This window comes from Lepidochelys kempii, chromosome 2, assembly GCF_965140265.1.
Source record: "Lepidochelys kempii isolate rLepKem1 chromosome 2, rLepKem1.hap2, whole genome shotgun sequence".
NCBI lineage: Eukaryota > Metazoa > Chordata > Testudines > Cheloniidae > Lepidochelys > Lepidochelys kempii.
Window position 1 is genome coordinate 249,140,611 of NC_133257.1, and position 14,691 is coordinate 249,155,301.

The 14,691-nt window shown below is 42.4% G+C and overlaps 1 protein-coding gene across 4 annotated transcripts in view; it reads left to right on the plus strand.

Moving 5' to 3' along the window:
- The window catches only part of NCAPG2 (non-SMC condensin II complex subunit G2), a 116,491-nt gene that overhangs the window by 62,601 nt on the left and 39,199 nt on the right, over nucleotides 1-14,691 (plus strand). For all 4 annotated transcript variants that reach the window (XM_073334541.1, XM_073334542.1, XM_073334543.1 and 1 more), the window contains 3 exons: nucleotides 4,523-4,745; nucleotides 6,904-7,016; nucleotides 7,521-7,694. In XM_073334541.1, coding sequence (XP_073190642.1) covers nucleotides 4,523-4,745; nucleotides 6,904-7,016; nucleotides 7,521-7,694 — 510 coding nt within the window. The remainder of the gene's footprint in view (nucleotides 1-4,522; nucleotides 4,746-6,903; nucleotides 7,017-7,520; nucleotides 7,695-14,691) is intronic.

Genomic DNA, 14,691 nt, shown 5'->3' on the forward strand with positions numbered 1-14,691 from the left:
AAGTTTTTGCAAAAAGAAAAGGAGTACTTGTGGCACCTTAGAGACTAACAAATTTATTTGAGAATAAGCTTTCATGAGCTACAGCTCACTTCATCGGATGCATTCAGTGGAAGAAGTTTTTGTGGGTGTATACTCCAGTCCCACCCAGTTAGCACTTACACCCACAGCAGACCCACTATTACTTTGTCCTTGCTCCTTGGCAGGATCTGCAGAGAAAAAAAGAGTAGGGGTTGTAGATATAGACCTCTTTCTCCTTCTGTCTCAGCGTCACGGTCTGTTCCATCTAGACACCCAGGGGAAGCTAAACAGGCATTTTGATGAGATGCTAAAGCTCGCCATGCCAGTTTCCATTTTCCCCACACTTGCAAACTGCTTTTCCCACTTTCCCAGTGCTTGGTCCTGGATTAGCTCAGACTGATGGGTATTAAGCACTGGAAGTGGGATATACCCTCCAATTTATTTCTACCCAACCCCCCTGCCCTGTCTCTCTTCAGGGGCCACTCACGAGGCGCTCCTACTACAGGAGGTTCAGTCTCTCCTTCAGGTAGGAGCCATAGAAGAGGTTCTGCAGTGTCACAGAGGAAAAGGGTTCTTTTCCTGTTATTTCCTAATCCTGAAGCCAAAGGGAGATCTCAGACCAATTTTAGACCTGCACCAACAAATACTTCAGAAAGATAGTTTCATGTGGTCACCTTGCCTTCCAGCTTTCCATTATTCTATACCTGTATCCTGGAGACTGGTATGCTGCCCTCAATTTAAGAGATGACTACTCTCATGTGGCATTTTATCAAGGTCACAGAAAGTTTTTCAGGTTCATAGTGAATCACTTTCATTATCAGTTCACTGTGCTGCCTTTTGGCCTGTCAGCAGCTTCTCAGGTTTTCACAAAATATGTCTGGTAGCAGCGTTTCAGAGGAGACTAGGAATACAGGTCTACCATACCTGGATGACTGGCTAGTTAAGGGCTGGTCCAGGGCTCAGGTTCTCTCCAGTGTGCAACTCATCCCATCATCCTTCAAAGCTCTAGGTCTGTTTGTCTAAGTTGATCAGTCTTTCCTTTGTCCAGTGCAGAGAATAGGGTTTTTATAGGCGCATTAGTGGACTCTGCTCAGGCCAGAGCTTTCCTTCCAGACACAAGATTCCAAACAATTCATTCTCTTGTGGCAGACCTTAACGTTCCCCCCAACATCAACTCAAAACTGTATGAAACTCCTGTATTACTTCATACACACATGTAGTCCAACATACCAGGCTGCAAATCAGGACTCATCAAAGTTGGCTGGCCTCCATTTATTCACCAAGTTACCACTGTGCTCACTGTGCCTTCACAGGTACCAACCTTGCTAGATAAGTGGACAGACTCACTCAATGTTTGTGTGGGTGTTCCCTTTGTCTGCCCCGAGACTTTACTGACACTGGTGATAGATGCATCTGTCCTGGTGTGGGGAGCTTATCTGGATGCCCTCCGAACTCAAAGTTTGTGGGCCTCAAGGGATCTCTTTCTTCACATCAGTGTCAGAGAGCTAAGGGCTGTCTGCCTTGCCTGACAGGCCTTCCTACCACATGTTAAGGCCAAAAGCTTGTTTGGTGTCTCAGACACTACTGTGGCAATGTTTTACCTCAACAGGCAGGGGGAACCCACTCGTCTCTTCTTTGTCAGGAGGCAGTTCACCTATGGAACTTTTTCATTGCCGATTCAATCCGTCTCAAAGCCGCTTACCTTCCAGGGATGCAGAATGAGTTGGTGGATCACCTAAGCAGATCATTTACAAGTTGTCATGAATGGTTTCTCTGCCCAAATGCATCCAGACAGTTTTCTCAATTTTTCAGACAGACCTATTTGCAAACAAGGGCAACAAGAAATGCCAACAATGTTGCTCCTTACAAGGCCAGAGTCGTGGTTCCATCGCAGATGGTTTCCTGCTACCCTGGACAAACAAGCTCTACTATGCTTTTCCCCACAATCCCATTCCTGCAAAGAGTCCTCCTAAAGAACAAGCAGGATCAGGTCTAAGTTATGTTACTAACCCCAATGTTACTATGCTATGTTACTAGCCTTGATACACTGGTTCGCCATTGTATTGGATCTGTCAGTTGCAGCTCCAATTTCGCTCCTGTTGTACCTGAACTTGATCTCCAAAGATAATGGTCAGCTGCTCCACCAAACCTGTGATCCTTCATTTAACAGCCTGGAGGCTCCATGGCAAAGTCTTAGAGGGAGTCTTGCTTGAAGCAAGTTCACCATGTCTTGTTAGAAAGCCCTCTACCAGAGCTGCTTACATGTCAAAATGGAGGCCTTTTTCGGTCTGGTCTTGCCAGTTTGGGGGTCTCGCCAATGCAGTCCTCTCTCCAGCATTTATTTATTATGCTGGATAGAGGACTATTTATTGCACTTAAACAGCAGTAGTTAATGATTCTTCTACCAAATGATTCTGGTAGTAATATCAGTTTTCCATCCCTATGTAGATAACTATTCTATATTTTCTAATGATATAACAATCAGATTTGTGAAGGGACTGGAAAAGTTGTACCCTCAAATAAGGGAACTTATCCCCACCAGAACTTGAACTTTAGATTTGTCAAAGCTCATGGGGCCACCATTTAAGCCTCTAACAACATGTTCCTTACTGCACCTATCTCTAAAGGTGGCTTTCCTGATAGCTATCGCTTCGGACAGGAAGGTAGCCAAATTGTGTGCTCTGACATCCGAACCACCTTATACAATATCCTTTTAAGGATAAGGTGTACTTGTGCCCTCATCCAAGATTTCTCTCAAAAGTGGTATTTAATTTTCATATTAACCAGTCAATTTACTTTCCTACATTTTACCCCAAACCACATGCCAACAGAGGAGCAACGTTTGCACACCTTAGATGTCAGAAGAGTGTTGGTATCCTACATAGGGAGGATTAAAGCGTTTTGTTTGTCAGCCCAGCTATTGGTGGCCATAGCAGGCAGATGAAGGGTCATCCTGTCTCTTTGCAAAGAATTTTGTCTTGGATAACTTTCTGCCTTCATGTTTGTTATGATCTGGTAGGCATTTCCCTGCTGGGCAGACTGACAGTACATTCCATGATATGGCAGGCAGCCTCTAGAGTGTTCCTCGCTCAAGTCTAAATCCAGGACATTTGTGGAGTGGCAGTCTAGTGTTCAGTTCATACCTTTGCATCCTATTATGCCAGTACTCCGTACTCCAGACATGATGCTAAATTTGGACAAATTGTACTCCAGTCTGTGTGTACATGAACTCCATCATACATTATGGCTTGTGAGTCACTGAGTGGAATATACATGTGCAATCACTCCCAAAAAAAAAAAATTGCTTCTAGCCTTTCATATCTGTTGTTCTTAGAGATGAGTTGTACATGTCCATTCCACGACTTGCCCTCCTATCCCTTGGCTTCAGAGTTGTCCGGCAAGAAGGAAGTGAGGGAGCTCAGGGATGGGTGAGCCCTTCATACTGGCATGCACTGGTGCATGGCAGAAGAAGGTGCTTAAGCTGCCCTAATGGGTATCACTGAGGAAAAAATTTCTAATGACTGTGCACAGGGTGCACGCACACCTGGAATGAACATGTGCAATACACGTTGAGGAACAACAGTTACAAAAGGTTAGTAACTGTTTTTCTTTAAATAAATAGGAAATGTGTACTTTTGTTAAGTATTGAATGTTGGAAAATATGTTTTCAATAAGCCCTTGTTAGTAAAGTGATTATTAGGAGAGGCTGATCTATTGAGCTGCATGCGGTAACACCATATTTTGTAACCACAAGGGAAAAACTGCTGTATTTAGTGAGCCATAAGGAAGAAGATTTTTCAGTGCCTAATAACAATTCCAAAACTTTTTTTGAAATCACATATCTAAAAGCATAGACCTAATTAATTCAAGACCTTGCCACAAAAATGACAGATGTAAAGTAGTAGCATTACTATTGCATAACTAAGAATTTACTCCCTGCATTCCATGTCTGTAATGCAGTAGCTGAGACAGGACTGAAGTAGTGGCAGCTGATGGCATGGGCTAATCTTTGGTGGATATATCTGGAAGGTAGCTTGTGCACTAATCACCCTTACAGCTGCCTCAGAACCTAAAATTTTCATAGGTAGGGAATTTAACTCTCTCTGAAGCTGGGAGTGAGACGTGAGTAAGAATCCTGAATAACAGTTTTTGCGATGATATTTTCAAAGTATTACTACTGCAGGTAAGTAATTCTTCCTTATCAACTGAACTGAATAAAGAATTTTAGGTACACTGGATTGTAATTGCGAGAGTTGGAATTTGACTAATACACTCAATATGCTATGTATTGCACCTGAATAATGCTAGAGTACTGGTTCCATATAGTGCTATGTATTTTAGTATTTTACTCCTAAACAATACATTTTACTTTTGTTCAGTCAGTGTTTTGGTGCAGAAAGTACTGTTAACCAAAAAAAAATTGTAATATCTTGTTTCTCTTTCCCTTCTTCTGTTGCCCCTTTAACTTCCTCCCCTTCTCACTTTTAAAAAAAAATTTCAAAAGTTCTGGAAAATTTGTCCCATGGAGCATCTTCTGACTCGTCTTGAAGTTGATTCACGTCCTGTGTCACGCCGCTTAGTAAATCTCCTATTCAACTCTTTCTTGCCTGTTAATCAACTTGAGGAGGTATGGTGTGAACGCTGTGTTACACTAATCCAGATGAATCCAGCAGCAGCCAGAAAGTTCTATCAGTATGCTTACGAGTATACTGCTCCCACCAACATAGGTAAAGTACTGGACACTACAAGAGTCCTGGAAATGTCAATTTTATATTACTTGTTTAACACTTAGTTTGTCTCCAGTACTTGGGGGCCTTCAGTATTGTCAAATGGCTGACTCTACAAAAATCTCTTCTGAAAAATTCTTCCAAATTTCCCTAATTGAAAATGTTCTTAGACCAGCAGTATCAGGGAGATACATTGCAGGAAGTTTTCTTTCTAGCGAAGAATGCTATTGAATCCATGCCAGCAAGCAAACTAGCAGAGTGGTTTTATTTCCAGAACTTGCTAATGTCAGAAAGAAATAAGGAATCTGCACAGGTTGATTCCATGCTCAAGACATCAGGTCACCCAAAGAACAATCCCTACACATGCATTCTAGAGATGAGGGTGGTTGTATGGACACTGAGAGATTTCAAAGATAGTAGCCTAATTATGTGTTCTGTAAAGATTGTGGATTTATGTCCGGGGGGGAGTGATGGTTATCAGGGCACATAAGACTCGGTCACTTTTACTCCCTACCTTCAGGGAGAGGGAGTCTTCCTTGTGGTTGCTGGGTATCCTCTCCCTGACACCAACCAGCCTCTCAGCCAATCGACCATGCTTCTCCGGACTATGCCAGCCCTAACTTCATCTTGCAGGTTAACAATAGGTGCACCCTGAATCACTTGGAATCATTCCTTTTTTATATCAAGCCTCTGACATTGGTTACTCACAGAAATTCCAGATCATCAGCCTCCAAAGGTGCAGTGTACCCCAGATTACCAGTTTTATCTTAAACCATTGCTTCTGTAAACCACACAGTACTTGTAAGCACTTACAATAAAACAAAAGTAGATTTGTTTTAAGAAAGAATAAAGATTTAACTAGAAGTGAAAGAAAGTGATGGGAACAACTGATTACAACTCAAAACAAAATCATAACATGTGAACCTAGGTTTACTCTTGTCAATAGTTACCTTTCCTATATAATAAAGTAAGCTTCCTACCCCCAGAAAGTTCAGCCCCGTAGAGAGCTGGCTGGTTTCACAAGAATCAGGATCCAAACATTCATGAAAGTCCCCTGCTCCTTAAAGGATTTCTTCAGTGAATGGATACAGAACCTTTCCTTACATTTGGTGATACAAATGTACAACAGTCTTTTGTATTTATTCACAACCAGGGTGATCTTCTGCCTGTTATAATGTTCCTTGTCACCTCCAAGTGGTTTATGTTGTTTTGTGTTGTCTTTGATGGCTTTCCATTGTTCTGGGTTGTGGCAAAGGTAAATAATAGAGCCTTTCATTACTTTGCTGTCTGAGTGACAGCTCCCTTTTGCTTTAATGGCTCATCAACAAGACACACTACCCCGATGACTTAGGGTACATCTACATTTAAAATGCTACCCATCCTCCTAGGTAATCCATTTCCCCAAGAGAAAGTAGCTAGGTCAATAGAAGAATTTTTCCATTGACCTAGTGCTGTCTGCACTGCGGGGTTTAGCAATGCCACTCTGGTGTGGATTTTTCACCATGGTAACTCAACAGCCTAATCTTCTAGTGTAGACCAAGCCCAATTTTTACTCCCAAGTCCATAAAGCATACTTTCAATATAAATACATTATTCTTGAAATATTATCCATACATACATACATCTTGAAATGATTGAGTCTTGACCAGGAGTTTTCTGTAGATACCTTACGTTACTTATTATGGATAAATCTCCTGTAAGACTGAGTTTGGTGCAGTGGGTGTCTTAGCTCTGAGGTGAGAGTTTGCAAATAACAGGGGACCCTTTGCCAAGGAGTCTCCATGTCACAGAGAGCCATCATGTTTTGAGACTAGTTCATTGAAGTAATAGCTATTGCAAATAAATTTAGTATAGCTTCCTGTGATCTTTTCTCTGGAGAAAAATACCAAACAAGGGGATTGTGTATTTTTTGTTTTGTTTTTTGTTTTGTTGTTTTCAATGATTGGATCAGAAAGGGCGGTGATTACTTAAACCACAAGTGTTTCATATTTGAATATATTAAATTTACTTTAATGGAATTGGTATCTTATATACTAGCTGTGTCTGGTTCTTATCTCCCACTTCCTCAAATTTTTATAATTACCTGTAATATCATCTGTTGCTGATAAAGGGTTCTTAAGTGGAATGGTTGTCTAAATTATCTACTTTCAAAATTTAGCTAAATTCATGCTCACTATTCGGCGCTGCTTGAATGCCTGCATTCAGAGAGCAATAAAAGAAAATAAAGATGATGAAGATGAAGAAGAAGAAAGTGAAAAGGAGAATATAAGTGTAAGTAAAATAAGGCTTTTACTTTATGCTGAGTACTAACAACTTTTTAAAATAGCACTTATGTTGTGAGAGACAGGAAAGTGAACATGAAAGAGGGAGACCATAAGGGGAACAAATGGTGATCTCTAGGGATAGGAAGACAGGAAAAAGTGGCGATCAAGCCACTACTGTGATGTGAGAAAGAGTGGCAAGTAGCTTAAGAAGCAAGAGGAATTCCAGGCATACTTAAAATGGGTGCTTGTCTCATACTGATGGTTATTCTAAGTATACAATAGTAGAAATTATTTTGCAATTGTATTTATTCAAATATGGATCTATCAAAATGACTATATTTATGCACAGATTAAGTCTGAGTTGCAGCATTCACATCCCCATATAGTAAGCATAGCTCCTTTGTTAAATGAAGAGTTCAGAAAAAGGTTTTCAATTTTTGAAACATAATTTTAACCTTCATTCATATTATACAGTGTTAGCTATTTTAATCCCCAAATGTTTGCATTTTAGATGCTAAATAATGTGTTGTCAATAAACGATGTGGCTTCCATGGCAAGTTTACTGGAGATTACTGTAATTCTCTGGAGAAGTATTCACAAAGCACTGGATCACAATGAAGAAGCCAAAGGTTACACAATCAGAAAGTTTGCCTCTGTACTGCCAGAATATTTTAAAGCTTTTAAGGTAAACTTTAATATCACAGGTTAAAATTGTGGCAAATTTAAAATATAGATGAATGACTTCCTAGAAACCTGTATTCTTTTATTTTAAATTATTTTTAATTCTAGTGCTTGCATGGCATATGTGCGCATGTCCCTTGTCTGTCTTTCTGCAATTGTGTTTTCATATGGTGTTTGGATGATGCCATGAACTAAAAAGTGGCTGGAGTGAGGTCCTTGGAATTTCCTAAACAAAAGAGGTTTCAGAGTAGCAGCTGTGTTAGTCTGTATTCGCAAAAAGGAAAGGAGTACTTGTGGCACCTTAGAGACTAACCAATTTATTTGAGCATAAGCTTTCGTGAGCTACAGCTCACTTCATGCATCCGATGAAGTGAGCTGTAGCTCACGAAAGCTTATGCTCAAATAAATTTGCTAGTCTCTAAGGTGCCACAAGTACTCCTTTTCTTTCTAAACAAAAGAGAGTGCTCTAATTTCACAGAGAGTCTGGCAGATAGCTCTTGAGGCTCCCCTGCAGAACAAAATATTCAGTGTTAAGTCATATGAGGAGTTTCCCCCCACCATTCTGAATAATCACTACCCCAGTTCCTCTTTCACTACTTGAGCAGACAACTTAGAAACACCAGACTCTTCTTCCCCTCCTTGCACTTGTTTTTGCTATCTTAATTCTGCCTTGTAGTGGGCATTCTCTTGATGCACTTGCTCATTGTTAGGCGTTGACATGTTTGGCTCAGTTAGTTCCATTAATCTTCATAGTGTTGGCCCAGTTGATCTGTTCACCTAGTCCTGCGGTATTCCTCATGAGAGATGCCAAGCTCTGTTCGTTACTAATAGTACATGTGCTGCCTGTGATACCTTTGGAAGGATCATCCAAATGAAGGCTTCTCTTATTTGTGTGAGTTGTGCTCTGAGAGCCCTCAAGGACTGTGAAAGCCATCTGAAAGCTTCCTTAGTGGAAGAATTATCCTTTCTTCTTTGAGTAGTGTCCCTAAGGGTGCTCCACTCTTGGAACATTTTTGCCCTCTGCACCTCACATCGGAGATTTTAGGTAGCAGTGCCCGTTTGGCCTGCGCATACATGTTGTGCCATGCACCAGTGCAATATAGCGTTGCACAGGTGAACCGCCCTCTCAGTTCCTTCTCAGCCGCCTTAGCCCAAGATGGAGCCTCAGTAGCCTCTGAATTGAGATTACCTAACTTGTATTTTTTTTCTCTTGTTCAAGATAGTTTGTTAGTTCATGGAGTTTCTGTTAGTTCTTATACTCCCTTTTTTCTTTTTTGAGTTTTAAAAAAAATTCTTACTGGAATAGTGAACTGTTCACCATCCATAGTTATTTTTTCTTTTTTCTTCCATCTGGGGAAGAGGAACCTGGAAAGGGTATGCCCAGCTCCCCCGGGTTTAAATGCTATCTTTCCTGCCAAGAGGCTATCCCGGTCAGTGACAGACATAACCGAAGTCACATGTCCCTCAAAAGTATAATTTCTGCCAGAAATTAAGGTCAAGGGCCAGAAAACTCTGAAGTAAAACTGCATCTGCTTATGACGGAGAGTTTGCTTCAACCAGCTTCCAACCCCAACCCAGGGATTTTTACTGTCCAACGGTCCCTGACGAGGCTGTCTCCATCAACTTCCTTGGCACAATACTCCCCCGCAGCTTCCAAGAAAAAATTCCTGGATTCCTCTCAAAAAGCTTCCAGAAAGCAGGCTTCAAGTCCCTTGGGTAGAGAATCTACCACGAAGAGATGATCTCCGATCAGGTCGACCACCTCAGCACTCACTGATCTCTGGCTCAGTACTCACAAGGCTGCAGGCTCCTCAGGTACCGTCATTGCCGGCAAGCCTAAAGACTCTAAGAATTCAGTCTGTTAAACCTTGGGTTGAGTGCAGTAGCTATCTTTAAAAATCTCACATTGGTACCTTCTTTGCATTTTGTCAAATTGGCAGTGAAAGTGTTCTTTAAACAAAGATGTGCTGAGTCGTCATCCGAGACTGCCATAACATGAAATATATGGGAGAACGTGGGTAAAACAGAGCAGGAGACATACAATTCTTCCCCAAGGAATTCAGTCACCAATTTAATTAACGCATTAATTTTTTAACTAGTGTCGTCAGCATGGAAACATGTCCTCTGGAATGGTGGCTGAAGCATGAAGGGGCATATGAATGTTCAACATATCTGGCACGTAAATACCTTGCAATGTAGGCTACAAAAGTGCCATTCAGACACCTGTTCTCACTTTCAGATGGCATTGTAAATATGAAGCAGGTAGCATTATCTCCCATAAATGTAAACAATCTTGTTTCTCTTAGTGATTGGCTGAACAATAAATAGAACTGAATGGACTTGTAGGCTCTAAGATCCCAAGATCACAAATGGGAAATAGACACCACCATATTTCTACACTGGGGCATCCCCAAAATAGACTTATTTGCCACAGTCAAAAACAGCAAATGCTCTCAGTTTTCCTCCAAGGCCGGTCTGGGTCACCACTCTCTGATATGCCTTTCACTTCCAATGGAACAGAAGTCTCCTCTGTGCATTTCCACCGATTCCTGTAATATCCACGATCCTGCTTAAGATAGAGGAAAAAAACAGGGTTATACTTGTAGATCCCATGTGGCCGAGACAAATGTGATTCCCCTACCTTACTCAGCTTGCTGTTTGCCAACCAATCACTCTCCAGCCACTCATTTGCTCTCTTAGGATGCCAGCCAGGTCCATCACCTCAATCTACAGGTTCTCTGGCCTAAGGCATGTGTGGTCAATGATTCAAGAGCTTAGAAATGATGTGCTCTGAGGACGTAAAGGCGGTGCTGTTACATAGCAGGAAAAAACTACTCATGACACACATATCCAAAAGTGGAAGAGATTCAAACTCTGATGTGACTCAAGACATTTTCCTCCTACATCCTTTCCACTATCATCTGTGCTAGACTATATCCTAGAACTAAAAAGGTCAGGATAATCTCTAACTTATGTAAAAGTGCACCTCGCAGTGTCACAGCCTTCCATCATAAGATAGAGGGTTATTCTGTTTTTCTTATCCCACAAGAAGGTTTCTCAAAGGTCTGGGTAACCTCTTCTTAGAAATCTGATGCCATACACCAACACTGAACCTCAGCTTGGTCCTCAGGTGTCTAAGACCATCTCCTTTCAAATCATGGCCACCTGCTCCCTTCTACACCTCTCTGAAAACTGCATTTCTAGTAGCCATTACTTTTGCTTGAAGAGTGGGAGAGAGAGGGGTTCTAATGGCATATTTCTCCCCCTTTCCAGTCTTATTTAAAGATGTCACACTACAACTGCAACCCAAGTTCCTACCAAAAATATATTTGGACTTCCACATAAACCAATTTATCCACCTCCTAGTTTCCTTTTTGAAACCACACTGAAACACACTCAATGTCAGGAGTGCTTGCACTAGCCTCCTATCTAGATAGGACTAAACCCTTCAGGAAATTTCCCATACTATTTCTCTCCATTGTGGACAGATCTAAGGGATCCTCAGTCTGCAAAAAGACTCTCTAGGTCAGGGGTCAGCAACCTTTCAGAAGTGGTGTGCCGAGTCTTCATTTATACACGCTAATTTAAGGCTTCACATGCCAGTAATACATTTTAACGTTTTTTAGAAGGTCTCTCTATAAGTCTATATGTTATATAACCAAACTACTGTTATATGTAAGGTAAACAAGGTTTTCAAAATGTTTCAGAAGCTTTATTTAAAATTAAATTAAAATGCAGATCTTATCAGTTTAGTGTGATCCTTGCTGAGTTTTCCAATGTCTGGCACGTATTTGGATACTTTAAGCTGCACACAGGCTTCTGAGTGATCAGTTGTTAACTGGCTCTGAGAGGGACAGAGGACAGATTTCATGTGTGAAAATACCTGTTCACACAGGTATGTGGATCCAAATGCTGAAAGCATTGCAAACACAATTTTCTTCAAACAGTTAAATTTCACTGGCAGGGACATCCAGCAGGTCAGAATAGAGGCCCCATGATCTCTCTCGGTAGCTTCAAGTGCGCTTCACAGATCCACAAACTTTGATGTCCGCAGTTCTGAGCTTTTTAACTGAATGAGTTGCATTTCGAAATCTTCAACACCAATCCACTGAAATACAGACACGTCCAAGGCGCTTTCGTTGAACTTTTCAGGTTTAATTAGAAAAGAAAGCATTGGGCCAAATCGCTGGAAATCTTGAAATCTGTCAGAAAATTCTGATTCCAGTTCTTGCATGTACTTTCCAATCTCATCGACATTGACAGTGCAATGTGTCGATAGCTCTTTTATGAGTTGGAAGTAGTGGAAAGTAGAAGTTTGAATATTCCTGGAAAAAACTGCTTAGTTTCACAACAAATGCTTTCCAGGCTTCATAAAGATCCAGAACTGTTTGCCATGCACCTGGAGACAGAAGTTGAGTTTGTTTAGGTGAGCGGTGATATCAGTTAGAAACATGATCTTACACAGCCATTTGTCATCATCCAGTTCGGGGTAGTTTTGTTCTTTTTCCGACAAAAAGGCCTTGATTGCATCAAAACAGTTTACAAAGTGAATCAAAACCTTGCCACGACTTAGCCACCGAATGTTGCTGTGAAGTGGGATGTCGTTATAAGCATTATCCATCTCTTCTAGCAGTGCTTGAAATTGTCGGTGAGTCAAAGCAAATTGAGCAACAAGGAAATTCACAATTCACACCACCGTATTCATCACATTATTAAGCTCTGAATTAGACATTTTAGCACAAAGGTTTTGTTGATGGATGATGCAGTGAAATTTGACTGTTGGACGGCCAATTTGATCTTCAAGTAACTTTACAAATCCCTTCTGTTTTCTGACCTTGGCAGGAGCACCATCTGTTGTCACACAAAATATTTTTCTGATGTCAACTCCTTGTTCTTCAAAATGGTGTACAAAACTTTCCAGTTTATCTTCCCCCTTTGTTGTGCCATGCAGGGGTTTTAGGCAACAAAGTTCCTCTTGGATTTCATAGGAAGCACAATATCTTGCAACAGCTGCCAAACGTGGAACGTAGTTTATATCCACGCTCTCATCAACTGCAACACTAAACACTGCTGTGTCTTTCAATGCAGTTGTCTGCTTTTCCTTAACATTTTCTGCCATTTCACTTATGCGTCTCTCAACTGTTCTGGCAGAGATGGGCAGTTCTTTTATTCTAGATATGATTGTATCTTTATTTGGCAAATCATTGAACAAAATCTTCAAACTGCTGAGAAAAACTTTTTATATAGTCCCCATCTGTAAATGGCTTTCCGTTTTTTGCAATGCACTGTGCAATCTTGTAACTTCCTTCTCTAGCTTGATTTTTACTTACACTTAAGCTTTTAAAAACACTGCTTTGCTTCTCATAGGCTGCTACTGCCTTTTTGATTGATTCAGTCATCTACTTCATCAAGAAAGGTTTTCTCATGCTTTGTTTCAAAATGTCGTCAAACACTTGATGTGCAACAAACAACACTTTTGTAACAGAAAGCACAAATAGCACGGTCCTTCTTTTCAATAAATCCAAATGTGTCAGTCCAAGCAGGCTGAAATGATCAGACATCTAGCTTTGCTTTCTTAGGAGCTGCCATTTTGTCAAATGTTCCCTTCAACTCTCAGTGGGGAAAAACAATGGCGATAGACTGCAGGCATGAGGTCAAATGCAGCATGGTCTGGTATAAGCAATTTTAAGATGGGGGTGCTGACCTGCACCCTCTCTTGTCTCATGTGCAACCCTCACTGTCCCAGGCTGGGGACAGTGGGCCACAGCAGGGAGGCTGCAGAGCACTGATCCAAGGCCAGGAGCAGAGCCCAGGGTGGCCTGCTGGCACTCCAGGCCGGAAAGCAGTCTGAGCAAGGCTGGAGATCCAGACCCTGGCTGGCAGGAGGTCAGCGGCTGGAACCCCAGATCGGCAGCTGAAGTAAGTGGAGCTGGCCGCTGGTACCCCAGACCACCAGCAGGCTGAGCAGGGCCGGAGGCCTGGACCCTGTCTGGGAGGGGGCCTGAACTCCAACTGGAAGGAAGGTGAGTGGGGCTGCATCCAGGGACCCCTGCTGGCAAGGGGCCAGAAGTCGGAACCCCAGAGCTGCGACTTAGCAGCTCAGCCCGCCCCCACTCTGGGGTTCCGGCTCCTGCCAGCCTGGGTCTCAGCCCGCTGCCAGCCTGGAATTCCTTCACCCAGGCCGGCAGCGGGCGCTGAGTGGGACCAGCGAGGGACCCCGGCCGGCAGGAGCCGGCAGCGGAAACCCCAGAGTGGTGGCAGCTCAGCCCATCGCTGCGTGCCATCAAAAATCGGCTCGCGTGCCACTTTTGGCACACGTGCCATAGGTTGCCGACCCCTGCTCTAGGTGGATATCGAGGTGCATTACCTACTGCTATCAGTCTCGTGATCTTCAACCTCCTTCTAGAGTATGAACTCACTCCACGAGATTGCTCTCCACTTCCATAGCCTTCCTCAGAAACGTTCCAGTTGCAGAAATGTGAAGCCACGGTTTAGACATGTGCTCATACATTAGCTGAACATTATGCAGTCTCTCACAACTCAGTGTCCAATGCCATATTTGGCTTCTCTGTCTTATCCTCAATTCTAGACTCGACTCTGAAGCCCCACCTCTCCCTTAGAGGTCACCCACAGGGACACTACTTGAAGGAAAAAAGGTTACTCACCCTGTGCAGTAATTGTGGTTCTTCTAGATGTGTCCCTATGGGTGTTCCACTGCCTGCCTTCCTCCTCTGCTTCAGAGTTCTTTCCAATGAGCTCTGCAGTAGAGAAAGAACTGAGGGCATTTTTCCCACACAGCACTATATAGCCCTGGTGCAGGGCACGAGATGAAGAGGGAACATGTGTGAGCTGAATGGACACTGCTACCTAAAATCTCCAATTTGGAGCACAGGGGACGCAAGCGTACCTAGAGTGGGACATCCATAGGGAGACACATCTTGAAGAACCACAGTTACTGCACAGGGTGAGTAACCTTCTCTCTTAATCAGAGCTGGCTTTGA